The 27302-nt window shown below is 48.6% G+C and overlaps 8 protein-coding genes across 8 annotated transcripts; 3 read left to right on the top strand and 5 right to left on the bottom strand.

Annotated features, from left to right (window-relative positions):
• Window positions 1-181: 181 nt before the first annotated feature.
• F4812DRAFT_279989 (uncharacterized protein) lies at window positions 182-1413 on the bottom strand. The gene has a single exon (XM_047930999.1). The coding sequence runs from the start codon at window positions 1277-1279 to the stop codon at window positions 314-316; it is 966 nt and encodes a 321-aa protein (XP_047793133.1). The 5' UTR covers window positions 1280-1413; the 3' UTR covers window positions 182-313.
• A 1397-nt stretch (window positions 1414-2810) lies between these two features.
• F4812DRAFT_419125 (MFS general substrate transporter) lies at window positions 2811-5776 on the top strand. Its single transcript, XM_047933316.1, has 3 exons — window positions 2811-3537; window positions 3608-4572; window positions 4666-5776. Exons 1-3 carry the CDS (start codon window positions 3454-3456, stop codon window positions 5282-5284), a joined length of 1668 nt encoding a protein of 555 aa, XP_047793134.1. The 5' UTR covers window positions 2811-3453; the 3' UTR covers window positions 5285-5776.
• A 1013-nt stretch (window positions 5777-6789) lies between these two features.
• F4812DRAFT_280081 (GPI inositol-deacylase) lies at window positions 6790-10849 on the bottom strand. The gene is made up of 2 exons (XM_047931001.1): window positions 9893-10849; window positions 6790-9833 (listed from the first exon to the last, which is right to left on the bottom strand). Exons 1-2 carry the CDS (start codon window positions 10475-10477, stop codon window positions 6999-7001), a joined length of 3420 nt encoding a protein of 1139 aa, XP_047793135.1. The 5' UTR covers window positions 10478-10849; the 3' UTR covers window positions 6790-6998.
• Window positions 10850-13127: 2278 nt separating this feature from the next.
• Window positions 13128-17194, top strand: F4812DRAFT_280143 (DNA mismatch repair protein MutL). Its single transcript, XM_047931002.1, has 3 exons — window positions 13128-13586; window positions 13674-13770; window positions 13847-17194. The coding sequence occupies exons 1-3, from the start codon at window positions 13554-13556 to the stop codon at window positions 16990-16992; spliced, it is 3276 nt and encodes a 1091-aa protein (XP_047793136.1). The 5' UTR covers window positions 13128-13553; the 3' UTR covers window positions 16993-17194.
• Window positions 17195-17618: 424 nt separating this feature from the next.
• On the bottom strand, window positions 17619-19213 carry F4812DRAFT_280166 (uncharacterized protein). Its single transcript, XM_047931004.1, has one exon. It carries the CDS (start codon window positions 18883-18885, stop codon window positions 17671-17673), a length of 1215 nt encoding a protein of 404 aa, XP_047793137.1. The 5' UTR covers window positions 18886-19213; the 3' UTR covers window positions 17619-17670.
• Window positions 19214-21711, bottom strand: F4812DRAFT_280165 (P-loop containing nucleoside triphosphate hydrolase protein). The gene is made up of 2 exons (XM_047931003.1): window positions 19281-21711; window position 19214 (listed from the first exon to the last, which is right to left on the bottom strand). Exon 1 carries the CDS (start codon window positions 21558-21560, stop codon window positions 19608-19610), a length of 1953 nt encoding a protein of 650 aa, XP_047793138.1. The 5' UTR covers window positions 21561-21711; the 3' UTR covers window position 19214; window positions 19281-19607.
• Window positions 21712-21825: 114 nt separating this feature from the next.
• Window positions 21826-24484, top strand: F4812DRAFT_280356 (uncharacterized protein). The gene is made up of 2 exons (XM_047931007.1): window positions 21826-21899; window positions 21985-24484. Exon 2 carries the CDS (start codon window positions 22109-22111, stop codon window positions 24164-24166), a length of 2058 nt encoding a protein of 685 aa, XP_047793139.1. The 5' UTR covers window positions 21826-21899; window positions 21985-22108; the 3' UTR covers window positions 24167-24484.
• Window positions 24485-27218, bottom strand: F4812DRAFT_280253 (SWIRM-domain-containing protein). The gene is made up of 3 exons (XM_047931005.1): window positions 26848-27218; window positions 26220-26791; window positions 24485-26164 (listed from the first exon to the last, which is right to left on the bottom strand). Exons 1-3 carry the CDS (start codon window positions 26966-26968, stop codon window positions 24803-24805), a joined length of 2055 nt encoding a protein of 684 aa, XP_047793140.1. The 5' UTR covers window positions 26969-27218; the 3' UTR covers window positions 24485-24802.
• Between the last annotated feature and the right edge of the window lie 84 nt (window positions 27219-27302).

Raw genomic sequence — 27302 nt, forward strand, 5'->3', positions numbered from 1 at the left:
AGAACAGGTGGGGGATGATTGGACGGACCGATTGTTATGCGCATTGTTGAAGAGACGCGAAAAGCGAATGTACTGCTACCGTTGGATCATCATAACCCATTTTACCTACTCAAGTATCTCATACAACGTTGACTCCAAAAAACTCCACAACAGATACCCTGAACTGCTCAAACCAACCCAAGATTCCCAGAATGCTCAACCAAAGCCAAAGCCAAAATTGCAAATAGAAAAAAAGAAAGAAAAAAAATACAACCCTTACAAATCAACCCTTAACCCTTCAACAACTACCTTAGGTATCTATGTAGTTAGGTAACTATCGTATCATCTTGGCTAGTTTCTCGATTTGCGCACAGTCTTCTCCATCTTCCTTGCGTGGCATATTGTCCAAGTCGAGCAACACCAACTTGGGTATCCGATTAGCCGGGTCCAACTGCCACTTGCGGAAGCTGTACTCGCCGCGGCCGCGGTTCCTGACCACGCCGTCGACGAACCCGTCGAGCTCGTCCTGTGGCAGCCACAGGTGAAGGTAGTTCTGGATGTGCTTGAAGTCGGACGCCCTCCAGAGGTACCTGACGTAGACGGGGCCGTACAGGCGGGGCCGGTAGGGGGGCACCCACAGGAACCGCACGAGCTCCTCCCGGTTGTACAGCAGGTTGTCCATGTACGTGTCCGTCCACCACCAGTCGTAGAAGTCGTCGTCCCGGTCCAGGTTCTTCTGCACGCAGACGACGTTGCGGACTTGCGCGGCGACCTCGGCCGGTATCCGCGCCGTGATGTAGCGGCTATTCTTTTCCTGGTTTTCCTTTTCCTCTTCTTCTTGTTGCTGTTGTTCTTCTTTCTTGTCGACTACTGTCTTCTTGTCCTCCTGGAGATATGGAAGTGTGTCGACGCCTCGAACCGAGACGAAGAAGTCATATTGGGGACTAAGATAGATGGAACCCTTTACTACGCTGGCGTTCTCAACAATCTTGTTGATGTATTGCGCCTGGCACGAGCATTTGTTGCGACTGGTGATGTCTTCTTTGGAGAGGCGAGGGACCTCGTAGACGTCAAGCTTGACGGTGTAAAACGCTTTGGCTTCACCGCGGCTCTCGGAGTTTACTGAGAGTAGCGGGCTGGCGTGGTGCTTGAGGGGTAAGAGACAGAGTGGCGTCTCATTGGTAATGGGGATGTTGCTGGTCTGGCTTATTATAAGTAAGCGATCATGTGCTTCCTGGTGTAGGGCGAGATTCCAAATCTCAAGCCGTAGCTCAACAGGAAGGCTCGCAAATGTAGCCATGATGAAGGGTGGTGATGGTGCTTATGATGACTATGATTCTAACGATGAGGGCTAATATGTTTTATATATGGTACTTCTAGGGTATGTATAGTATAAGAGGATAGTTAGATGAAAAGATAAAGAGAAACACGAAAGTTATTCTCGGGTCATGGCCTGGATGAGATATATAAAGGATAGAGGGTAGTAAGTAAGGAGCGGGCGGCTCGGTTACTCATTACACAGGTATGTTGTGTATCGTTACGAAGGCGGGGGCGGTCACATCAATTACATGACGTATCAACACTGGAGGTTAGAAATGTTGTGTTATTCCCCGACGTGGTTTCCTGAGGTGGTGCGAGCAACTGCAGGACATATTTTCTCCACTGGTGATTACGCATTTAATTTGGAAGGCTTGCACTTTTCCCTTTTTTTTATTCAAGGGGTTAAACGCCACTAAAGGGCCACATGATGGTTTTTTCTACCCAAGTAGTTAGTTAATTGGAAGTTGGAAGTTGGAGGATGGAAAAAAAAAGGGGGGGTTATATAAAGCCCAGACAAAACCTGGGAAGAGTTAAGCTGAATATGGTATTATGTTAGCTGGGTTAGCTGGTTGTAGGCACCTGCCTAGGTAGCTAGCTGGGTAGGTTAATTGGTTTAGTTACGCGATAACATGTTAGGTACACTAATAACTTAAAAGTATTATAAATACGTGGTTACCATATATACCACTTATTTTCTTCTTCTCTCCTATCTGTTAGAATAGGACGGATTACCGTATCCTAACAACTCCAAAATGGTTCTCCAACATCTCTCCAATTTGGCCTCGGATAATGACGTTGAAAAGAGAAAAACATCGCATATGTACCCAAGCTACCCCAGAATAAAACCCTTGCTAAAAATGACTGCCGAGAACTGTAGGGGGTACCGTACGATTGTGTCCGACCAAAAACGATAATTGGCCTATCACGCCGCACTGGAATAAAACAGCGCTATTCCCAAATTGGTACCATCTTGAATCCTTCGAAAAAACCGGCCGAGCTGCCGGGCTGCCGGGCAGTTTGCTCCTTTTTCACAGCAAGCGAAGGAACAAGCCCCCTTTTCATTCATATCCTTCACTAATAGTTAATTGATTCTAGAATACATCTACCAAGATTTGCCAAGGCTCAAAATGCATTAGCTGTCCCAGCTGTACTCAAGCGGTGACTATGAATTAGGTATAGCACCAAGCTAAGCAGGGACGTCCATGATCAATATATCCAACAAATGCCAACCTATGGTAATGGGAATCTTTTCACCGATACACGATTTCTCATGCAATTACATAGTACCACACCATAGTAGTAGTAAATGCAAAACGCAGGGTAGGTGGTAGTGTTACCTTCAACTTATATCCTAGGTAATATGATGAATGATACGTACCTTGGACTACATATTACTTGCATACACATGTGTACCTAACCTAATGGTATACACGGATTATATCTCCGTGCATATGTACAATAGATAAAGATAAAGCCATTTCGGTACATCTTGCTTGAACCTGCCGTGCCAACCTGAGACCGATATACCGGAGCGCGCTAACGGCCGTCGATCCAATCAGACTTGTAATATAATACTAAAGGCAGTAACCAGGAGGTTTTAAAGCCACTTACGAAGCACAGATAAGACCGATAAGACCGATAAGACACACATATCCAAGGATCCACCATCCACCGTAAGGATTGCGATTGCGACACGTCCTTGAATGTTTGAACCCTCCCACTCACTCTCCTTCGAACGTCGCCCTATCAATTTTCATCATTTTTATCATTTTTTGCGACAACGAAGCTTGGTTACTTTTGTACACACTTCATTCGTTTTCCCCATCCTTACTTTCGGCATCGTATAGCCAGGCATTTAAAAACACGATCTTCTTATTTTCTCCGGCGTTACGCGACCAGTCGTGTCGTCCCGTATCGTAGCCTCCCATCTTGCTTGTTTCTATTCTTTCTGTTAACTCCCTCCCTAAACCTAATCCAATTTGTCGTAAACTGGTTTGCCCGTAGCCCTGTTCTTTTTCTTATCCGATATACTACTATTTTATCACCCCTTTTATCCCCCTGTCGACGTCCTCTGCAAATGTAAGGCACGACGACATCGTAACTAAACCCCTTAATATCTGACTTGCGCGTGGTTTTTCTTTATTAAAAAAAAATATGGCTGTCGCGGGCCGGGTTTACAATGCTCGTGTGGTGTCGAGCATCGCCGCGACCGTTATCTCGTTGGCCTGCGGAACCAATGTAAGACGCTTTTATCATCATATCTCTTAACATATCCTATCTTCGATGTATATCTGACAGCGGACGACAGTATGTCTATTCCGCATGGGCGCCCCAATTCGCGGACAAGTTACTCTTGTCTGCTACAGAAAGCAATTTGATCGGACTGGCGGGGAATCTCGGCATGTATTCGATGGGCGTCCCTGTGGGCATGTTTGTCGACAGCAAGGGTCCTCGCCCCGCCGTCATCGTAGGCGCTTTTCTACTCGGGCTAGGCTATTTCCCGCTCCACCAGGCATATGACGCCGGTCAAGGTTCCGTTCCGTGGATGTGCTTCGTCTCGTATCTGACCGGTCTCGGTGGCTGCATGGCCTTTGCTGCCGCCGTGAAGGTTTCGGCTCTGAACTGGCCTCACCATCGCGGCACCGCAACAGCCTTTCCTCTCGCTGCCTTCGGTTTAAGCGCCTTCTTCTTTTCCCTCGTCGGCTCCATCTTCTTCCCCGGAAGCCCGAGCAAATTTCTTATGTTATTGGCTTACGGTACTTTCGGCTTGACGTTCATCGGGTTTTTCTTCCTGCGCGTGCTCCCGCCTCACTCCCCATACCATGCTGTACCCGATGCGGAGCCAGGTATGACAGACTCTCAGCGGTTGCATCGTACTACGTCGGACGAACCCAAACCCCGCGCTGCTCGTGGGAATCCATCTGAACCTGGTATGTTTAACACCACCTCCAACACATCCAACAACTCCGAAAGGACCCAAGATGCCCCAGAACAAGAGGACCGAGGCCCCCAAAGCCCCAAGGAAGACAGCCGAGCTGTTGATACCGAGGAAGCGCCGTCAGGTAACCGCGATGGTACCGATGAAACGTCTTCGCTTCTCTCCCAGTCCACCTCGTCCTCCTTGCCCGGTGAAGTGTTAGTGCAGAGCAGTGTTGATATGGATCGTTCTCACCGCGTAGATATTCGAGGTCTCAACCTTATGAGGAACATTGAGTTCTGGCAGTTGTTTACCATCATGGGCATACTCTCGGGTATCGGCCTTATGACTATCAAGTGAGTATCACCCACCCCTGGCCTATCTGCTGCGTATCACAACAGGTTCCGTTGCGACATAATAAAAGAAATACGCCTCTAACTGCGCGTTAGCAATATCGGAAACGACGCCACAGCGTTGTGGAAGCACTATGACGACTCGATCGACGATAAGACCCTTGTCCTACGCCAGCAGCTGCACGTATCCATCCTCTCCCTCGGCAGTTTCTCGGGGCGACTGCTCAGCGGCGTCGGCTCCGATTTCCTCGTCAAGGTACTACACGCTAGTCGAGTGTGGTGCCTGGTCGTCGCGTCGGGCATCTTCTCGCTCGCGCAGATCTGCGCGCTCAACGTGACGAACCCGCACCTCCTGGGCTTCGTCTCCGGGTTCAGCGGGCTGGGGTACGGGTTCCTATTCGGCGTGTTCCCGTCCATCGTCGCCGAGTCCTTCGGTATCCACGGCCTAAGCCAGAATTGGGGCTTCATGACCCTGTCCCCCGTCATCTCAAGCAACATCTTCAACCTGTTCTACGGCTCTGTCTTCGACGCCCACTCCGTCGTCGACAGGGACGGTGTGAGTTCTTGTACTGACGGCATCGAGTGCTATCGTGCCGCGTACATTGTCACGCTCGCCGCCTGCGGCCTCGGCTTCGCGGTTACGCTTTGGGTTATCTGGCACCAGCGCAAGATGCGGCTCGCGGAATCGGCCGGTAAGGGACGCGCGAGAGAGTGAATTAGATATGGTGGTGCATATCTAAACCGTATTCACTACTTACCTAGGTAGTTGTATATGTTGTTGTGTTGTGTTATCTTTTTTTGATATTCCATATTGAAGCATGGCTGGGTCGGTTTCGATGGGATTACCTACATTTTATTCACGGTAGAGAAAGAACTAGAGAAGGGAGAGAGATTAAATCAAAGAGGGGGATGGAGGACGCGGGCGTCAAGTGGTATCATTACCATCCGTGTGATCTGACCCGGCGTTTTATGGTTTGTTACTGATATAGTTTATAGGTAGACCGGGGAATTTGATAGAGGGTTCGGACTCTTCGTTTAGGGGCGTATGTCAGGTCAGGTGGATTATCAGGTACTTCTTTAGATAGGTAGACACAAGGACGGCAATAGAGTTTCTACGGTAAATTTTTAAATAAATAGACAAATGAATAGGTACCTTAAGTGTCTGTCATTTTCTGAGCTAAGGTTTATCTGACACCAGTGCCACTCACCCTTTTAAGCTACATGTGTTATATGTCAAAAATCCCTAGTTAAAGGTTAATGTGTGAAGGGTTGGAGAGTCTAGGGTGGGAGCCATGTCACGGTACATAGTTTTAGCATTGGTTAAGACTTCCCAAGTATTTCAACGTAAATAAGTTTATTGCGATCCAGGCCTATCTCAGCTACGTAGGACCAAGATGCCATCTGCATATCTTAGGCCAGGTATCTGAAAGGTTAGATACCTACCTACCTTAGGTACCCATACCATATCCAGCCAGCCAGCCCTGCAAGCGCGCCGCGTTGCCCCCCTCCCCCCCCTTTTTTTTCGTGTCAAGAGGAACCAAGAAAAAGTCCGTATTACTTCCATCCATCCGTCCCTGCTAATTGTCCAAAGGGCCTTCAAGATTGCTACCGCAGCCAATATCTCTGCCGCGTCACCGTTCCTCCCTGAAAATTATGATTAGGTTAGGTAGGCGCCCGCCGGACGCGGATGAATCTGAGTCTGCCGATCGGTTCCCCAAACCCCGTAAATCTATAACCTGACCCTCGACTCTGTGAATATGGAGAACCTCCAACCGACCGTCTCTTATAATTGCTCCTAAGGAAAGGAGAGAAGGAAGAGAAAAAAAATAGAACAAAGAAAACCATGCCCGTATCCGCGCGTCTGAAAGTCAAGAACTAGCCTTTCGTACAAGATTTCCAGCCGCGGCCTTGTTACAAACTCGTTCGATAGTAATATCGAGTCGAACGCTATGCAAGAAAGCCTCTCAACAACATCGAGCAGTTCGCATAACAAGACTAGAGCGCCTGTCATTTGTGAGTAGCCAGACCGCCATTAAAAAATCTGAACTCCAGCCCAGATGCTAATGCAAAGCCATAGAAACAGATGAGGGAAGCCCCCCCACAGCAAAATATAAGAAATTCATTGATAAGATGCAGCAGATCCTTCGATACCAAGTATTCTACCAATGAAAAAAATGTCGAAAACGGTTCAGTTGAAGGCGCTTAACTTTCTCGACACCATTGACCGACTCAGTTATGAGTGTATATACAAGGAACTTTAGTTTCTAACTTTATTATTAGAGCTCCAATACCGGTTCGTGTTCATATCTGACGCGATGTGATTTGTAAAAAATAAGATTTAAGATTGACTAGTATTCAGGTCTTTGAACATGACCCGTGGAACTTCTCTAGGACTGTTAAACATGTAAAATCTAACCCTTGACATCAGATCAAGGAGTTTTACCCTGTTTGCGGTTCTCGGTCGGCTCGCCTTCGAATATAGAGGATATTCCAGCAAGGGTCCAGGAGTCGGATGTCGAATGGATTGCTACAAGCCATGCAGCGACTAGATTTATTAGGTAATGCAACATATAAGCATGCGATACACCATATATAGCTGCGTAGACAGCTATGCCAAAGAATATGATGTCGGTTAGGTATCGGAGCCGCGTTGTTACTGGCGGTATCATCTCTCCAGCGGTCAGGGTTTCGACCAGAAGGATGAACGGCAATATCGACAACACGTTGTGATGTGATGAGAATGCCGTGAACCAGTGGACAGCCAAGTTGCGCACCCAAACAACTAAAGTTGGCAAATTTATCGGCAGAACCCATAACATCAGAAGGAAGATGGAGTGAACGTAGTTGTTAAAATTGACGGCTACAGGTGATGCAGTCTCACGTGCAGACCGATGTGCCCGAACTGTAGTGCTCAATTGCACGAGACACGCAACCGTATACGCAAACTGGTAGGGGATGAATGTTGAGACAAGTAATAATAGGACTACGGTGGTTATAAGTCGTCTTCGAGGCGGTGAAGGTGCGAACGCTGGTGATAGAGCGCGCTTCTTTTCTTGCAGTTGTATAACCGGCCGAATGGAAACGCAGCCGTAGATTATGCTAAGTAGCCAGGTAAGGCATAGGGTAACGTAGTGAAGAGCCATACACACTCCAGTACAAATAATCCCTATCATAGGGATCAGAAACCAGAAGAACGGGTCTGAAGTGCCGACTAGTAGGTCGTTTTGCGAGAAGTCGACGCCGGCCGTGCTATTCTGCCAAAACCGGAGACTTTTCGACCCAGTTGAGCCCGATTGACCCATCGAAAGCGACAAGAGGGTCATAGACAAGAATAACATTGGGAGCGATCGTCTGAGACAGAAATCTAAGCTTTCGGAAAAGGGAATAAAAACACCAGTACTGTCGTATACTTGGAATTGCTTTCGTAACACAAGTGTCACTATAAGTAAGGGGAAAGACGCAAAGACGGTACGATATCGCATATACAACTTTCCGAGACTACCCATGGCGTCGACGGTAATATGAATCGAAATGCCTGAATCACATGTCGGATCCGTCCAAATTTGAAGGCTGAGGCCGTCATCGGATTGTCTAGACTTTAGGGGCGGAGGGACGTAAGGCGAGACGCCGTGAAGGCTAATCTCTACCTCGTGAGCATTGACAAAATACTTGGACTCGTAAGGCTCAGCAAGGTACTGTCGGATAAGTGGAGTGAATAACTGGTCCCGCTCGTTACAGGATTGGCCTTCAATTTTGAGATTATATGCCAACAAGCTGCTCTGGACTGACGGAAGTTTCACTTCGGTCACCATTGGTCTGTTCGCTGGAAGATTAAGTGAGAGGCCGAAATTAAACAGACGCCTCATACCAATCTGCCGAGTTATATGAGAGTCAGCCTTGTCGCTAAATTCCGCCATTAGCCATCCTGCCGTTGGAGTAGTGCTTTTATCAATGACTGCAACGAATCCATAGTCTGATATATCTTCCAGGTCGTACTCGAGATATGAAAACGGTGGGATTTGCCACTCATCCTTTTTGAAGAAGGGGTTTTTCGTGAAACGCGAGGAAGCTGGTAATGATACGACGTCGGAGGCGGCGTTCGTACAAGCGAGTTTCGTGGAGTCCATAGTATCGTCGGAGAGATCGATATTCATCGAGAACGGTTGGCTAGCCTGTCCATGTTGCAGCGGGTAAAAGTTGCAGAATAAAACTTCGAGCTTCCCGTCCTCGCCTGGTCGATCGAGCTTGCTGTCCGAGAGTAGAGTGAACCTTTTTCCTTCGAATTCACTTAAGGGAATATTGAGAAGGTATGCCTTGGCTTTTCTGTTCGAACCTAAGCTGCGGAGGACAAGACGATCGCCTACAGGAAGGATGGTAGTTGAATGATCCTCTAGCGCTAGCAATGTCGATGAGGCTGTTTCCGGAACACTCTTCTCGACAAAATCCTCCAAACCAGACAAGAACCGCCTTTTGAATGCCTTCATCCTGTCTATTCTTGATTTCGTCTGTGATCTCCCACGATTATCGACGACGTCGTAAAGTGCACGGACGATGACCTTCCGAAATTGATCACACCAGGTGATTGCCTGGTGATCCATGCTTGTCCAGACTGTCGGGATTGTAGATGTGAAAACGGTGAAACCGTGGCTCTCAGGCACAATTGACTCCAGACCGGCATAATCTGACGGGACAACAGTATCCAAGCCACCACCCGCGATAGATATTAGGGTGACTTGGCTCAAAGCATTTTCAGCCGACGACCTCTTCGAGTAGGCATGTCTCCAATAGTTATTAATATCATTGTAAATACTAACAATTTTTGGATCAAATGTGACGGGTGGTCGAGCATGCGGAGCGGACATGGTAATGATGGTGTTTACCGAATCTTGTTGGTAGTTTGGCATGATAAACATAGTTCGTGCCACAATTCCTCCCATAGAATGACCCAGCACAATAACTGATGAAGGATCTGGTAGACCCGGGTCTCGTTCTGAGATTTTTGGGTCCAGGTAGAGGGAGAGGATATACCTGATGGCTTCGTTTAGGTACTCGGCTTGGTCCAGCATCGTTTGCCCATGGAAGGCAGTGAAATCTTCATTGAAATCAACTGTGAAGAAATCTAAACTTCTAGCACCTGCATTCAGAGCAGCGGCATCATGCTGCAGGATGTCGTGGAAATACCTAGCAGACTCCGACGCGATGGATCGAACTTGTTTGTAGCTGCCAGCATTTCCTGGTATAAATAGCACTGGTATGCCTTTAATCTACGCATCAAGTCAATATTGTGAGTTCGGAAGTGACTAATAATCCATGATTCTCGTACCTTTGGCCCATTGTCGAATCCCTGTTCCCGATAAAGATATAACGAATATTTAGTAGCAAAGCGGGTATGCTCAGTGTCGAAATCGCTGAATTTGGCGTATGACGGGCTCATCCAAGACATGCGACAACCCTTGGGGTCACAATGTAGGCTAACCGAGGAATACAAGACAGCAAACAGCATACCAAGGCCTGCAATGCTGGTAAAGAGGGTTAGGAGCGAAATAGCCCAGGGGCTCCAGGCTCGTGGAGGCTGATTCTTCCGTCTCGACGATACCGTCTTCTCATTTTCTATACTTGGATAATCAGGCGATAGTGTCGTGGGCGGGAGACGAGATGTTGCTGGTACTTTTTCGGTAGATGCATCGCGACTATGAGAGAGTCTCCAGTTAATATTGCTACTCGGTCTCCGGCTCCTGGCTGATGAGGACCTGGCGCCGTCTTTCTGGGAACGTTCTGATTGGCGAATGTCATGAGAATGTCGGACAGAGGAGCTCACGTCGGTCACCTTCGTTTGTCCATGAGGGCGCGAGATCTTGACAGGGACATCAGCGCTGTCATCGGACGACCCCGATGAGCGCCTCTGCATGAGGATGAAGAGGCTCTCGCGAGAGACCTCTTATTTTACAGGGGTATGAATTCGTAAGGCTATCGATGCGGCGGTCGTTTGATTCTCGATGGACTCGTGTAGTTCGATTTGGGGGTTCGTCATACGTTGCGAAACGATTCTGTCGCTGAAAAAATCGACGTTTAGCTAAGGCGAGAAGGGCAGCTCTAGTCGAGACACGGACACGACTCTGGCTTGCGCAACGATAGATTTGAGAGCTAAGCTGCAGGGACGTTGGAGAAACCGTCGATCTTATAAAGGAGAGAACCAATCCGTGCCCATAGACCCGGCTCGCCTACGTAGGCTTTCCTCCCAACCTGCAAAATGATTTGAAAACGAATGTTGGTCGTCCAACCCACCGGTATTTGCAGCAACTAATCGTGTTGATGAATTGTTGCTATATAAAAAAGGATGTGTTTAGGTACCTAAGGTAAGACTTAAGTTACCTTATGAGTGGATGTTGTTGTTTTTTTGAGTTGAACGGTTTGGGGTGAGAAGAAGGACTGGGGGGTGGGAATTGCAAGCGCGGGACGTCTCGAATAGAATCGAGATGCGATTTCCATTGGCAATGCTTCTTTCTAAGGTACATAAAAAAAAAAGTGCGTAGGTTAGGTAGGTAGGTACCTAAGCTTGTACTTGACTGCTTGTTTCATTAACCTGCAACTGGGTACTCTAGCTGTCTGGGCACTGGATTCTGGCAGGTTAGCACTAAAACTTGGGGGCTATCGGGAAAGGTTCGATACCTAAGAGATATGTATTGTGGGTAATAGGAGCAGCCAAGTACTAAAATCCCGATAGCCTTCTTCGAGATCCTGTAGCCAAAAAAGGACCAGAACGTGTGGAGTCTTTTTCTCGCATTCTAGTCGATCTTAGCGGATTTAAGAATCTAATGGCACATGGGCTATATGATAACTTGGCCAGCTTAGCGAAGCAGCCAAGTTTCCCGTCCAACAAAAAATAATCACCAAGAATGACGTTAGGTAGCTTGGCTTCTATGCAACTTTCATTTAGGTATACACTACTTAGCTAGGTAGCGTGCATACCAATGTCTACCTTACATAAGGTAGAAAAAATTAGGTACGATGTGTAACGTTAGATGCTACTTAGGTATATCCGTCTTGACTAAACACATTAAAGTAAGTACACCGTATTTGCCAGGGGGCATTACCACTGATTCTTGTTAGGTAGTCTTATAAGTCTTGTTACCACTGAAAAAGATGGTACGAGATGGCACTTGGCGATCGGCAAATCCTGTCCCACCTGGCTGTCACACATCGTGTTTTACAGACGATGGAGTAAAATTCTTGAGGCAATAGGTACACGTGCACTTCTGTATTGTACATAGCTAGTAAAAAGTAGTAGCAAGCGCCGTGCCGCGTAAGGGACCGAATAAGGTGCCGAACAGGATACACTAGAAAATGCGGGTTATATGCGTTATCGGGTTTTTGTTTTATCTAGGATCAGTTGCTTGCGCCATAAGTCCCGTGGCCATCTCGGCCGCCACAGATTTTGGATATAAGCGGCAAAATGCAACAGCAAAAACTCGTATTGACAAACGGGTTGTCAAGCAGTGGATACCTTTATGTGAAAGTGAGAGCTCACTTAACCTTTTTTTTTCCTCTCTAAAAAAAGGCGCTTGGCCTACTTGGAATAGCCATGAATGAGACATGCGCCGGAAAGTGGTCTCGTCTTTATCTTGGACAAAGCAGTCTTGCGTTAATGGTCTAGCAGTCTAGGTGACGTGCAGCTTTTTGTGATATGTTAAAACTTGTTCGCTCTACCCCGGAAAGTCTTCAACAAGATAACATTCCGAGTCCACCAACTCTCAATAAAGCCATCAAATTCCTGGTTTCGTAACCAAGGCAAACATACTTGATCGAAAAAAAGGAAAGCAATCGCCTTTCTTAATCCATGATTTGCATCGTCGGATTTAAACCACATCGTCGGAATCCGGGTGGCCTTAAAAGCGTTATTACAAGCCTGATTTCCCGGTTGGATGGAGCGAGAATGAGATCGAATAGAGTGAAAGATTCCGAGCTTTCCGATGTCGACATCACTTTACATAGTATCCCAATCCTGGTCAAGCCAATGTTGCAACGGCCGAATAGCTACCTAGTTCGCCAAGAACTGCTTTGGGAGAGGGATTGGCTCCGGGACTGCGGGAGTACCTATGATAGGACCCTATCTGTAGTATATAATCTGTAGGTATTATATACGAGTTGGTAAATGGCGCCAAAGGAACGAAGGAGAAGATAATATGGGAAGCCAACGTTGGACGGTGTCGATAAAGCAAGATACCTACCTAGACCTAAGGTAAGAACAGAAAGGGATGTTTGCTCTACGGTGGTTACCGCTGAATCTGTGCTAACACGGGTTTTTGGAAGCAGATACGTGTATACCTCTTTAAACTTTAGGCAGTTAGGTGCTACATGATACATGTAGGTAAAGTATTACCTACCTACCTAAGCTAAATATATTGGAGGTAAGGTTCCAACTGTTAGGTGCCTTGCTTCGACTTTTCCCTTCAACATAACTTAGTTACATACCTGCATACAGACTTTAAGACTCCCATCAGAGGTAAACTTACCTCTTTGTCTAGGTAAATTCCATGTCTTTGGAGGTGCATGCTTACATCATGAAATATAGCCCAAATTGAATTATGAAGGGCCACTTAATGTAGAAGAGTGGTTAGAAATTTCGTAACCTCAAAAAAAAGAAAAAATACAGTAAAGTGCACAGTTCAATGTTTCTCCTCGCACCAAAAAAAATACGAACGCTACATGTATAAATCATACAGCCACTTTACGCGCTGCGCCACACACTACCTCGGGAACTTGGACGCGTTCTCCCATTCAAAATTCAATTAATATGACGCGACGAGGCTGAAGACGTTATACGTACATTGCCCACATTGCATGTACCACTGGATAGAATCCCGAGACTCCTTAATCAACGTAAAGGAGTGGCGGTAGATATTTGAACGACTAATCGATTTCTATTTTTTATTTTTATTGTTTTATTTAACGTACGGCGATTAAATGATATCGTCTTCTGACTAATGGCGACCATCAAAGCCATCGAGGCACGAACTGTAAGTAGCTGTCCAACCTCTCTTACGTTAGTTGTCTTTATAATACAAATACAAATACTAATACTAATACTACCGTAACTAACTTAGATTCATCAAATTCAATCTGGTCAAGTTATTGTTGATCTATGCTCTGTGGTCAAGGAGCTAGTAGAGAATAGCTTGGATGCTGGAGCCACAAACATCGGTTCGTTTACTTTTCTTCATCCGTTCTTATATCTCTATTCGTGTATCTACTAACCACAGATATTCCACCTATGAAGAAGTTCGTTTCAAGAATCAAGGCCTAGATTCTATCGAAGTTCAGGATAATGGTTCAGGCATATCCAAACAGAACTACGAGACATTAGCTCTAAAACACTATACCTCTAAACTATCCACATACGCAGATCTTTCCTCCCTTCAAACCTTTGGCTTTCGCGGAGAGGCTCTATCGTCCCTCTGTGCCCTATCCAAATTCACTGTGACAACCTGCCTGGCATCGGACGCCCCAAAAGGATCCAAGTTGGAGTTCGAAACCTCGGGGAAGCTTCGTAGCACGAGCATAGTAGCCGCCCAGAAAGGTACTACAGTAACTGTCGAGGGAATTTTCCACAATCTACCTGTTCGTCGTCGCGAACTGGAGCGAAATATTAAACGAGAGTGGAACAAAGTCATCGGCGTTCTCAACCAATATGCCTGCATCCAGACTGGACTGAAATTCTCCGTGTCTCAACAGCCGAATAAAGGCAAGCGGATAGTATTGTTTTCCACCAAGGGAAACCAGACAACTCGAGAAAATATTGTGAATGTGTTCGGATCCAAAACTCTAGCCGTCCTTATTCCCTTGGACTTAAAGCTCCAGTTGGAACTTACTAGCGCACCAGGCCAGAAATGGAGTACGCAGGGCAACAACAATAACGTACACGAAATCCATATCAAGGGCCATGTATCTCGCCCTGCCCATGGAGAAGGGCGGCAGACCCCGGACAGGCAGATGTTCTTTGTGAACGGCCGCCCCTGTGGCCTACCACAATTCACCAAAATATTTAATGAGGTGTATAAATCCTACAATGCTTCCCAGTCTCCCTTTATTTTCGCTGATATCCAACTGGATACTCATCTCTATGACGTTAATGTTAGTCCGGATAAGCGCACAATCCTCTTGCATGATCAAACTAGGATGCTCGACAGTCTTAGAGAGTCTCTCACTGCCCTATTTGAATCGCAAGATTATGCATTGCCAACGTCTCAACTAGCTGGCTCAACCCCGACACCTTTTAAGAAGTCTTCCATAAATAGACAAAATACTCCCTTATCTGAGATTGGGTTAAAGCGTTCTATTTCGATTGAGAACGAACCCCGGCGAATATCTATATCTATGAATACGGATGACATAGGGGATCAGGATAAAGACGAAGATGATGAATCTACGAGCGATTCGGTACGAAGAAGCTTAAGCTTGACGAGACCCCTAGCTCGTAATAGCCAGGATCTTGACCCGACGAGTCAAGGAGCAGAGCCGAAATCAGATGTTTGCGCCAATATTTCTTCGGCCACAGTCAAAACCTCAGAAGGTGGTGGAAAAGTAGCTTCAGAGTCGAAGGGGCACATTTTTTCTAAATTTGCAACGGATTATACAGATGACATCAACGAGAACGAGAACGAGAACAATGTCGACGGCCAACTATCACCTTCTGCATCCTCGGAAGAAAGTACTGGTGAAGAAACAGATTTCCGCGCGCGTTTAGCCGAATTAAAAAATGTCAAGGCAAGTAGACGTGATAGTATTCCATCACCAAGCACTCAGGAGATAATTGAGCCACCGATACCAGCAGTATCAACCTCATCTCGTGTATCAGACATTAAAATGAGTAGAGTTAGCTCCTCTTCAGCTGTAAAGCGGTCAGCGCCAGAGGTGGCTACAATCACAGTTGGCAACCATACTGTTACTAGCATTATTGGTTCTCCTTCGAAAAAGCAACGAACAGGAAATGACAAGGCCCGCGAACCATCGACGAGGCAACGAAGTTCTAAAGGGACAACCCAAATGCCTTCGTTCAACGGACGCTTAACGCAAATGTTTGCGGCTCATTCGCAAGCAAAGAAGACTGAATTAGTACATACCACCCCAGAAGGAGCAGACCTTTCGGATGATTCCGATGGTTCTAGCGAGCAGCTATTTGTCGAAGACGATGACGAAGACGATGAACAAAACGACCAAGATGAAGAGCCAGCCCTGAGCGAAGTAGCCGCAGAGAGCATTGAGGAGCAAGACCGTGAACTAGATAGCCAGTCCCCTGAGCCCGAAAATGTGCAAATCCATCCACAAAGCGACATGCCACCATCCTTAAGTCCTTCTATAGAAGGTGAGAAACCAGGCGAGCAGGTTGAGGATACAAGAGAGGAAGTTGATTTAGAAGCTACTGTTGCTGCCACTCACGACCCAAAGTCTGCCGTTTCCGAAGAGACCCAGAAACGCACACAAAGCTTCATAAAGGGCGGAGCCAAGAAGAAAGATTCAACTGTCTCCCTCTTACAGACGCTACGTACAGATGAGAAGCATATACGAAAGAATTTAGCAATGCAGCAAGAATACCTTAAGAATGTATCCTTAACAACGGGATCTAAGCCGGCCGCGGAAAGACTCGACGCCGAGGACGCAGAGGAAAAGTTGTCTCTGACGATCTCGAAAGCTGACTTTGGCAAGATGAAGATCATTGGACAGTTCAATCTAGGCTTCATCTTAGCAATTCGGGAGGCCAAAGCGAGCCCCGAAGATACGGAGGATACCAAGGAAAATCGGGATAGGGACGACGAGCTTTTCATTATCGATCAGCATGCAACAGACGAAAAGTATAATTTCGAGCGGCTGCAGGCCAGTACTGTCGTGCAATCACAGAGGCTGGTCCTGCCCAAGGCGTTAGAGCTCACGGCTCTTGAGGAGGAAGTGATCAGAGAGAATCTCGAAGCACTAGAGGCGAACGGCTTCATCGTAGCTATGGACGAGAGCGGCGATCAGCCCGTGGGATCGCGCTGCCAGCTCCTCAGCCTACCTCTCAGTCGGGAGACGACGTTCTCGCTTGCCGACCTCGAGGAGCTGATCTCGATGTTGACGGACCACCAGTCCTCGTCGGCGAGCTCCATCCCGCGCCCCTCCAAGGTCCGCAAGATGTTCGCCATGCGCGCCTGCCGCAGCAGCGTCATGATCGGCAAGTCGCTTACCATCAGGCAGATGGAGAAACTGGTCCGCCACATGGGCGAGCTCGACAAGCCCTGGAATTGCCCGCACGGACGCCCGACGATGCGGCATCTGTGCGGCCTCGGCGCGTGGACCGAAATGGCGTGGAAAGAGGGCGACGGGTTGGACGGCGAGAGGACACCGAAAGTTAATTGGGGCGCGTATGTTAGGGAGAAGAATGAGCTATAGTTCGTACGTATTACTGTTCTAGTTTTGGGGGGGTCTTAGAAGGAGGTAGTCTTGGTAGTTTGCATGTATTCTGCATTGTAAGGGGCGTATGGCAATAGTCTCCTAGGTAGCTAGCTTTTATGGATATACCCTTGTTAATGACTAACATAGCAAATCCATCTTCCTAAGAATGTATGTTCGCTATCTGCTTCACTAGCTTAGTACCTAACTGTCGCCGGGAATTCTTACCAAAAATATCAGCAGGTTTTCGTCCCTATCGTCTATGCCTAAAGTAATGCTTGAAAAGTTCCTCAGCGCCTTTAGGTTACAAGCCAGACTAATAAACCGATATGCAGAAAGTTTTTTTAGAGACCTATATTAAGAAAAGCATATTTACTTCCAAGGTTAATTATCCATAACAGGTATGCAAGTCAGTATCCTGCGCCTACCTAGGTATGCAGACATCGACGATGAATCAGCCGATAATAACATAACCCATTGCCGGTTCAACAGACCCAACTTTGACAGCGCGGCTATTATACCCTACTCTCAAACACCAGATATGCAGCTAGGTATCAACAAGAGTAACCAATGAAGCCATGGCTACCTAGCTGACCCTGTCCTAGCAAAAACTCTCTATACAAACCACACGTCCACGACGAGAAAACCCGTCACGTAATCACGCAGCTCTATCCACCATTACGAACCCGTGTTTCCTCCACGCAGCATCCCCAAAGCGACCGCTTTATCCCTCTCGCCAACCACAGCCATCGCCTCGTCTATAGCGCCCTGAAGCTCAGCGAGCTGCTCTCTTGCGCTGCGCTTGCTCGGCGACGGCGGCGGCTCGGGAGTATCAGTCTTGAAGTCGTGGTAGTGGCAAAACCGACACCTAGCTTCCGCCTGCGGGGCGTCCGGACCGGAGCGGCACTTCCACCAGCCGCCGTGCTTGCGCTGGTGGGGGAAAGCCCACTGATTGTTAGGCTCGTGCCACTTTTTATCCCAGGCCGCCGACCCCCTCGTCCCCGAAACCTCGTCGTCGGTGCTATATCGGATTTTCGTTTCCAGGGTGTATATGCGGTTCGTCAGGTCGTTCCACTTGGCCTCGCGATCCTGACCCTTAAGAGGCATGGTGAAGTGGTCGAACCACTCCGGAATATGGAGGGTGGTGGTGTGGCTTCGATTCGTGGACGGCTCGATGAGGAAAGGGGGCTGCTGCTGCTGCTGCTCCGATACAGATGCTTGTGGAGGAGAAGAAGGAGGAGGAGGAAGAGGGGGCTGCTGTGTTTGGGGTGTATCAGGCAAAGAAGATGGAAATGCGTATCCTCCGGGAGCGTGGATATCTTCGAGGCCAGCATTTACGGCTTGGTCGAAAGGAAGTCTGACGATTTTCGGAGGCGAGCCGACTAAGTATAGGTGTTTCTCTTTGAGCGGGCCTGAGTAGCAGGATGACGATCCGTCCGATCCCAAAAGCCGCTTAGTTTCTGACAAGGGAAGTTTTCGTTGTCGCTGCAAGGCTTCTGACGCTTGACGGCGGGCAGATACGTGAGCTCCGATGGTATCCATGTCCACGAAAGCAGCGTACGTTTCTTGGATCTCGCGCATGGCTTCTTTCCTTCTCTCGGCATTGCCCGAAGTGTCGGCAGTCGATACTTTTTCGTCCTTGATATTCTCATGGTGTTGTTCCATACCGCCACTAATTGAATTTAATTCCTGGCTTTTCTGTTTCATCCACTCCCTAAGGGCTATGGAGTGCGTAATATGCTTGTTGGTAAGCACTTCGAGATCTACAAACTTTTCCTCGGACATTGTCGTAGAGTTCTCAAGATCAAACCTTGGAACAACCTCTGGCGGGTACGTTCTCCAATCGGGAGCATGTGTGTTAGGGGCGTTATGATGATGTCGGGGTTGAGGCATGTCTTGGGAAGGAGCATCGTGGCAGTTTATCGGGATTGAGGACCTACTACCTGGATGGTTGTTCGAGTCCGTAGTAGTTTCAGTTTTCGCACTACTCAAAAAACGTCCTTGATGTTTTCCGTACTTGAGCGTTCTTCTGTCCCCTCCTTTCCCTGCCTATTCGTAGTTTGGGGCAGGTGCGCCGTTCTATGCCATTTCCCCCTTGAATGTCTCGACCGCCGACAGGTGGAGGATTTATAAACACCGTAGCCATAAAAAAATAATAATAAAAAGAGCTTTCGAGTACACCATGGTAGGTTTCGAGTTTGGCGCCTGGTAGCACTATTATCCTTTCTTCCTATGGTGTTGGCGTGTTTGAAATTGGTCTAAAGACTTAAATGATAGGGGCAACCTACTGGTATTTGAAGGCGAGCCGTCGCTCGACCAACTTATATATATAGCATAGAGTACCTAACATGAATAATTCCATAGCAAATTTCACCCCAAGGATATCTGCGCGTGACATTAGGTCTAATATACTCCATGAACCGTCGGTAGAAGACGGGTTGAATGGATGCATGACCGTATATCGAGTCCTAATTCAAATTGACTCTTTGGGCTTATGATTACTGAAGATTTAGTTCGAGTATCACATAGTGACGGACGTATTGTTAAAAAGCGTTTGAGTTGAGTCGGTCGATTGTGATTAGGAGGTGTAACTGTAACAATAGTGGTTACGGGATTCAAGCTGACAGAGGTCCAATAGACACCTTTTCCCGAATCTTCATCATCTTTTCTTTCGCCTCGTCTAAAGTCTGACGCCTCTGCTTTCTCTTTCGGTCGGCGTCAAGGACAGCGAAGTGACCTCGGGCACCATGGCGTAATTTGGTTATCATGTCTGCGGCCTTGCCTTTTGTGATATCTCCTTCTTTTAACTTATCCCCATCCTCTCGTATCCTATTTAAGAAATTGAGCTGACCCTCGGTAGGTGGTCCTTCGCGCCAGCGCTGGTTCCTTGAAATAAGAAGATGGGGATACATCTCGGACGCGTATCTGTCACATCCGTGAACAGCATCAGCGAAGATAGGTGTTGACAATAACTGTCGAGGCGCAGCATACGGAGACTTGGATTTTTTGCTTTTGGGAAGAGCCCGGACCTCACAGCCTACAAACATTCCCTTCTCGTCTCCCGATGTTTCCTTTTCTAATCGGATAAAGGTACCGTCCGGGCCAGATAATATCCATCTGTTTGGATTAATTTGTACCCATGCGTGCGGACTGATTGCCCGAATGTGCCTCTCACCAGATGTATCTGCAATCAAGTCAAAGACGGAATCATACTCGACAAAAGTAATCTTGCGTCTAATATTAATCTCTGCTGCCTCCTGACTGCTCTTCAAGTGTTGCAAATCACGCGGGGTTGCCTTCTCTACCAGCTCAGACGGGTCGAGACCGAAGAGAGTAGGTGTTGTCACTATACCGACAGATAGACTTGAGACCATATCGATGATGTGGCAATCCTTCTTATCTGGATGAAGCCGCATGCCTCTCCCTATCATTTGTACTAATAAATTGCGGGAGCGGGTTGGCCGGGCGAGGACAACGCAATCAATATTGGGAATATCGGTTCCTTCGGTAAAGACGCCACAGTTGATGAGCACGGGAAATTCTTGGCGTCGAAAAGCTTCAAGGATTTCGCTTCTTTCAACCTTTGGCGTTTCTCCCGTTACGAACCTGGCATCAATGCCGTGCTCGCGGAACGTCTTGGTTAAGCCGTCGATATGCGCGAGATCCACGCAAAAGACTAGCGTCGACTTCCTCTCGGAAGCCTTTGCAAGCCAACTGCGAACGGTAATCTCGTTCACTTGCTTAGTATTCACCACCTTGGACAGCTCGCGGGTTTGAAAGTCCCCAGTGCTACCAGTTCCGACTTGTGAAACATCGGCAGTGGACTCGACTGTAGTAAAAATGACGTCGGACAACCATTTATCCCCTATCATGTCAACGTAGTCTTTATGATATACCACTTCATCGATTGCGGCACCCAGACGAAGTCCATCGGCGCGAGAAAGTGTTGCGGACACACCGACAAGTGCTGGCGAGTCATCTCTCTTCTTATCAAGGCCGAAATGCTCCAGAATCTTTAGATATCCGGGCGCAACTATATGATGTGCTTCGTCAACGAGCACGAGTTTAAACCGTCTGGGATCGTACTTGCTGATGCGATTACCAGAGTTAATACTCTGTATGCTAGCGATGGTGATATCGGCGGTTCCCGACGCATGTATATTGCCCATTTCAATTTCTACTGTTTTGTGAGGATAGGCAGAGGTGCAGTGGCGAGCTGCTTGTTCAACAAGTTCTCGCCTGTGAGCCAGAATCAGGGTCTGATCAACATCTCTTGAGGCGGTCTTAATCCGATCAATCAACTGAGTGAAGATGACTGTTTTACCGGATCCGGTAGCTAGCGATATTCCTAATCGCTTATGGCCATTGTCGAGGGAACTTAAAACGGACTGAATGCATTCTTCTTGATAATCACGAAGGCGAATGCTTTGGAACGGGTTAGAGATATCAACCACGTCAGCCGTACGGACTGTTAAGGATGTAGAAAACCTGTATCGATAGCATCTCGTTATTGTGAACCGCCGTATGGGCCTCACTGAGAATAACCATCTTGTGGTCAAAGGTAGCATGGCATATTTACACAACAACTTGTTGCGATAGATGTTTAGCAGGTAAGTATGTTTCGAGTTGAGAGTTTCGAGGCGTCAATGGAAATTTAAAGTTTTGAGCCACTTTAGGTTAGGTAGACTTTTTAAGTGGAACCCGTATATGAATTTAAGCATAACTATGTCTCTTGTAAAAGTGAGAAAACTTTACTAAGATACGGATATTGAATAGGTACCAGGTACAATACCTCAGGCAACCTTAGGTAAAAACTTTACTTCACACGGGCATCATTCACCTGTCTTTCCAATTTATTTTATTAATACTATAAATCAACAACATCTCAAATGAAACTTAGTTAGAAAGTCCGAAAGATTTAAATTTATTTATCTCACCCACTTCTTATTGCCATCTCCTTTACAAAATACTGATAATTGCATATTTGCATAGGTATACTTCACATGCATCGCCCCCCTTATCATGAATTAGACTTACACATCGGGCCTGTTACATGAGGTAGATTTCTAGCCTGCAACTATAGAAGACCAACTACCTTAGGTACCTAACTTTAGGCATGAACTCGGATGGCAACCCCGAGTACCGCGCCGCCAACAGCGGATCCGACGGCGAGCCCTCCCGGCCGCCTCCCGCCTCCTCGCCTGGATCCGGCGAGAGCGCGCGCAAGCGTCGCCACCACAGGACAGTAGAACCGTCGTCCCCCGCGGCATCATCGCTGCCTAAGAGGCAAAAGGGGGCGTCTTTCAACTTCCAGTACCTGGGCCTTCTCAACGAGGAAATCGGCGACGCTGCGGCCGGCACCATATCCCGCGACGACGAACCCTCGTCCGACCTGCCTCCCTCGCAGGTCGGCGTCGTGTCGTGGTCCCCGTCCGAAAAGCACGCCTTGTTCTCGGCCCTGGACCGCCTGGGGCGCGACGATATAGCGGGCATCGCCGCGAGGGTCGGCACGAAAAGCCCCCTCGAGGTCCGCCAGTATCTGGTATTGCTTGGCGAGGCGGAGCGTGCTCGCCGCGAGGACGACGGCAAGAGGCGGAGGGCGCTGCGCCCCGTCGACGTCCCCGCCGCAGCGGAGCTCAGCACGGAACTGTGCGCGGCCCTGGAGCAGGCGGCGGATGTGATCGCGGCGCGATGCGAGAGGTACGAGGCGGTGCTGGAGCAGAAGCGGTGGCAAGGGCGGTGGCTGATCACGGCGCAGCTGGCGAGGGTGCTTGAGCGCCAGCAGCGTACTGCCGCCACTAGTAACAACCCAACAACAACAACCACAACAACGAGAATAGATGCGAACGTCCTCCCCCCGTTCGCGGAGCTGTTCGCGCTCCGCAACTGGCTGCAGCTCTCCGAGCGGGTCTTCATGAACTCGTCCGTGGTCCCGGACGGCAACTGGCGCGGGGTGTCGTCGGAGTCGTCGGAGTCGGAAGCGCCGTCGATCCGGGCGACGGCGCTCGCGGACTTCCACTCGCTGGTGGTGAGCGTGACGCGGCGGCTCGTGGGCGCGACGCTCTACGTAGCGGGCTCGCGGGTGCGCGCGAAGCGGGCCGGGGACCGGCGAAGCAACCGCACGAGCGGCCTCGTCAAGATCAGGGATGTGCAAGCAGCGGTGGCGTCGGTCGGCATGCCCGAGAACAGCCGGGAGTTCTGGGCGCGGGCGGCGCGCAGGTTACGGCTGGATGTGTACGATGACGAGCAGGATGATGATGATGACGATGATGAGAATGGTGATGATAGGAGCGAAGACGGATCAGGGGAGACGGATCAGGAGTATGGATCTGGAAAAGAAGGGGAAGATCGTGAAGATTTCGATGTTGAGGCTGAAGACACGATGACTCAAAGCGACGTAACTGAGGAAGAAGAAGAAGAAGAGAGGCACAATTCCCCCATTGAAATACACGACGACGAGACAGACTCCCCACCCCCTCTAATGTCTTACGACGAAGTCGAAACCGCCCTCGGCTTCCCCCGTCTTCCGCGCCCGTCATCCCCCCACCCTCCCCAAGACCAAGACCAAGCCCTCCGCACCGACCTCCCCGAGATATCCTCCTCCTCCAGCTCCTCCGCATACTCGTTCTCAGACTCAGATTCGGCCGCTAGTCCCGGCCCCGACTCCGATGTTTCGATGAAAGACCCTTCAGCAGAAGAACAAGAAGAAGAAGAAGAGGAGGAGGAAGAAGACCCGCCCGCTCTAGCGCAAGACCTCCTCGAAGCCCTCACGTACACGGCAACCTACGACCAGGCGGCGGCGACGACGCGCTCGCGGGACGCGGTGCGCGCCCGGCTCCGCGCGGAGCACGAGCTGTGGGCGGACGCGGAGCGCTCCGACGCGCGGGCCGCGGCGAGGGAGGAGGCGCGGTTGTGGAAGGTGGTGTACGATGGGCGGGGGCGGGTGAAAGAAGATCAGGAAGAGGAGGAGGCAGAAGGGGAGGACGACGATGATGATGATGATAAAAAGGGGGAAGGGGAAGGGGAGATGCAGAGACGGTCGGGGTTGGTGGATCCAGGTGGTGCGAATTGGAGAGAGCATATCGAGTATTACAGCGAGTGGGAGGTTATGGGAAGAAGGAAGGGAGGAGGTGGAGGCGGGGTGGCTGACGGTTCGTATACTAATAAGGAATAAGAAGATTTGGATGTCCTGAAGGCTAGGTACATTGGGTGGTCAGTCTATGAATATCTAAGAGTACCCAACTTAACCTAACCTAACCTAAGACAAAATATTTATCTAAGATATCAGAGGACTGAGAGCTGGTCTTGGAAGAAACATGCACATATAATAATACCTATGAAACTCTCCAACAAGGGGTTCATTACTAAGTATCTCTCTTTTCTGTTTTCTGCTTCCCATAGATGGATCCCATTTACGAGTAAGCAGTAAGTACCTGTGGTGGTAGTAGTAGTAATAATCGTAGTATAGTCATACACGGAGGTCTTCGTCACTATGCAAGTGCAAGATACTATACCCTCCACCTTCTTCTCCCATTCTCGCTCTCTTACTCCTGCTTCCCCCCAAGAATGTTCTTTTTCATCCACAAGGCAGGGGTGACTTTATTTTCGGAGGGAAAAAAAAATTGAAATGACAACCAAAAGCAACAAAAGCGAGAAACCCTATTCCACAGACGCCCACGGGAGCTGATAGCTCGCAACAGTCAAATCAAAGTCCCTTTAGGATACCTAAATTCGCCACGATTAAAAATCAACAACCTTCTCTCACGCAACATTTAGCGCAAGAAATATCCGCCCGGACCGGTAAAATAAATTAGGCTTCGTAGCTCTTGATATTGCCATCACTACCGAGCGGTTGAACAGCGCTTAACGGGGGCGCTGAGGTGAAAGTAAGACCACTGCCATCGGACTTAACGTCCCCGTTAAGGTTGGCTGCCTTGAGGCCTGCTTGCGTTTCCCTTACCCGCTTTTTGAAGGCAAGTCGGTCGAGGAAGAGTTGTTGCCTGCCCCGCTCTAGTTCACGTCGCTCTGCTTGTAATATACCCTCCATCTCGTCGAAGTATTTGAGCTTCAGCTCCATCTTCTGTAAGGTAATATTAACTGCCGCCGAGAGGAGTCTTGTCATCTCTCGCTCCTCGTGCGAAGCTAGGCCGCCCGCACGTGCACCCATAGCAGCAAGTGGTATGCTGGCCAAGTCAGACGCGGTAGGACCGGTATTTTCTTGGTGACTATCTAACTCCATCGAGTCACTCTCCTTCTCCTTTCCTTTTCCGTTGACCTTTGTCGTATCGTTGCCCTCGAGTTTGTTTCGCAGGCCTTCTTGCAGTTGTTCTACAGATTTCTTTGCAGCTGCGGCTGTTGTCTTGGGGTCTGCCAGACTGGCAAGGAATCCGATAACAGACATGACTGGATTATCGGCCTGACTGAAAGGAAGGTGCCCGCCATGCTTCCCGAGCATAGCAAGACCTGTAGGAGCATGGATAGGAGCTTCTGTCTCGAGGTACTTGTCCTCAATATCTAATTGGAGAAATTGCAAAACACATTCCTCTCGAGTTCGCGTGCCCACGTGGGCTGCAATCTCGGCCCAGTCATCATCATATCTTTCCAAGGCCTCGAGAAGTCGAAGAACCTCGGCATCTGTCCAGGGTGCGTCGCGATCGAGGACGGATGAATAAGTTTTGTTCTCTATTTGAACAAATTGGGTATTGGACTGATTTCCGGGTATTCGGCCCTCGACAAAACAGCTGGAACATAAATCACACTTCGCCTTATTGGTTGAATTGGCTTCTGGCAGATGATAGTAGAGCCGAGTGCAGTCGATACCGCAGTTGTAGCAGTGCACCTTAGCAATGGGTTTGCTGAGATTGTCGTCAGCTACCGGGGATGTTGCACCGTTAGTGGCGGCCTCTCCATTAGTCTTATTCTCGGACTTGTTGATCTTCGCCCCTTTCGCGTTGGCTTCGTAGATATTTCGACCAATCTCTAGATTTCGCTCGCCCGCGGCAGTAGCGGGAGCGTTAGCCTTTTGATCGGTATCCTGGTTCTTTTTGCCTTCTAGTACGATCGGATCGGCCGAAGGTTGCCAGGGTTGAAGTCCACGAGGGGTATCACAAATAACTTGGAAGTGGCCCGTGAAGGGCGGGCCAACTTGAGACGGGCGTTGATCTGCATCAACCTGTAACCTGTGTTAGAAACTTGGTATTATTAGGTAAAAGGAAGTCAGGTAATACCTGGTAGTTAATTAACCCCCACTGCTCCAGAAACGCGTGGACGCGCATGATGGCGCAAACATCGCCAGCCAAGTTTCGTCTGCACGCAGTGACGGTTAGGTACTCGACGGGGTTCAGCCGGTAGGTATTAATCATAAAATCGCGGTAATCTTTATACACGGCGGGGGTCTTGCTGCGGTTTCGACTGTTGAAAAATTCCGGGAGAGCTTTACGTTCGATGCTGTGAATCGCATTCATGTCGAACCAGGTACTGTAACTGGGTAGGACAATTGCATGCGTCTGGGAGATGAGATGTTCGCGCGCGGCATTTTCGATGGTTTCCTTCGACTTTACTTCCTGGGCGTTACTTTCACCGCTGACAGCAGTGTCTTCGGTGTGCTTGTCTTGGGTTCGTCCATCCTGAGGCTCGGGCTGAGCCTCACCCATTTCCTCATCATCCTTAGCTAGGGTAGTTTCAGCAGGCGGTGCAGGAGGGGCATCAAGTGGGTTATGTGAAGTACCAGCTGGTGCAGGAGTAGCGCTATCTTGCTTGATGATGGGATCTGTGGAAGGGATTTCGGACATTTGCACGTCTGCTCTGCGCATTAGTACCGAGATGCTGAGGTTAGGAAGAACCGTCTCAACTTACCCTCGGAGCCTTGAGGCGCACCCGCTACATCGGATTGAAGGGGCGGCTGCGCTAGGATCGGGTTGTTTCCCGGAGTAGCTGCATTGGCCGGTGAACCGAAGTTGGCGTGTTCGCCTTCCATCGTGAATGAAAAAGCGAATTTACAACTAATAACCTTCGAAGGGGGAGGGGAGAGAAGGCTTTACTAAATGTTTAGTATGTGATTATACCAATTTTGTTGAAAAAGGAAAGGAAAAGAAAAGAAAAAGAAAAACCCGACGCGAGGTATCGCAACAAGTGTTAATTTTACCTGCGACGAGTTATTAAAGAGAGAGAAGAATTTGATGCAATAATGCGGTTCGAAGGGAGGTTGTTATTAAGGACGTTGATGGATATTCAATTCATTGGATGCGTCCTTATGCTATGCGATGGAACTGGGTCGACCGCGTGTTTGGAGAAATAATTTGGCGCGACTT

This window comes from Daldinia caldariorum (genome assembly GCF_022478825.1).
Source record: "Daldinia caldariorum strain CBS 122874 unplaced genomic scaffold F4812scaffold_3, whole genome shotgun sequence".
Taxonomy (NCBI): Eukaryota; Fungi; Ascomycota; class Sordariomycetes; order Xylariales; family Hypoxylaceae; genus Daldinia; species Daldinia caldariorum.

Coding starts and splice junctions, on each gene's coding strand:
- F4812DRAFT_279989 (XM_047930999.1), bottom strand. CDS start 1,279: ATGGCTACATTTGCGAGCCTTCCTGTTGAGCTACGGCTTGAGATTTGG.
- F4812DRAFT_280253 (XM_047931005.1), bottom strand. CDS start 26,968: ATGGAAGGCGAACACGCCAACTTCGGTTCACCGGCCAATGCAGCTACT. Junction 26,792..26,847: donor TGCGCCTCAAGGCTCCGAGG/GTAAGTTGAGAC, acceptor TGCGCAGAGCAG/ACGTGCAAATGTCCGAAATC. Junction 26,165..26,219: donor GGGGGTTAATTAACTACCAG/GTATTACCTGAC, acceptor CACAGGTTACAG/GTTGATGCAGATCAACGCCC.
- F4812DRAFT_280081 (XM_047931001.1), bottom strand. CDS start 10,477: ATGCAGAGGCGCTCATCGGGGTCGTCCGATGACAGCGCTGATGTCCCT. Junction 9,834..9,892: donor GATTCGACAATGGGCCAAAG/GTACGAGAATCA, acceptor CTTGATGCGTAG/ATTAAAGGCATACCAGTGCT.
- F4812DRAFT_280165 (XM_047931003.1), bottom strand. CDS start 21,560: ATGCTACCTTTGACCACAAGATGGTTATTCTCAGTGAGGCCCATACGG.
- F4812DRAFT_280143 (XM_047931002.1), top strand. CDS start 13,554: ATGGCGACCATCAAAGCCATCGAGGCACGAACT. Junction 13,587..13,673: donor AAGCCATCGAGGCACGAACT/GTAAGTAGCTGT, acceptor TAACTAACTTAG/ATTCATCAAATTCAATCTGG. Junction 13,771..13,846: donor TGCTGGAGCCACAAACATCG/GTTCGTTTACTT, acceptor CCACCTATGAAG/AAGTTCGTTTCAAGAATCAA.
- F4812DRAFT_280356 (XM_047931007.1), top strand. CDS start 22,109: ATGAACTCGGATGGCAACCCCGAGTACCGCGCCGCCAACAGCGGATCC.
- F4812DRAFT_419125 (XM_047933316.1), top strand. CDS start 3,454: ATGGCTGTCGCGGGCCGGGTTTACAATGCTCGTGTGGTGTCGAGCATC. Junction 3,538..3,607: donor CGTTGGCCTGCGGAACCAAT/GTAAGACGCTTT, acceptor AGCGGACGACAG/TATGTCTATTCCGCATGGGC. Junction 4,573..4,665: donor ATCGGCCTTATGACTATCAA/GTGAGTATCACC, acceptor ACTGCGCGTTAG/CAATATCGGAAACGACGCCA.
- F4812DRAFT_280166 (XM_047931004.1), bottom strand. CDS start 18,885: ATGCCTCAACCCCGACATCATCATAACGCCCCTAACACACATGCTCCC.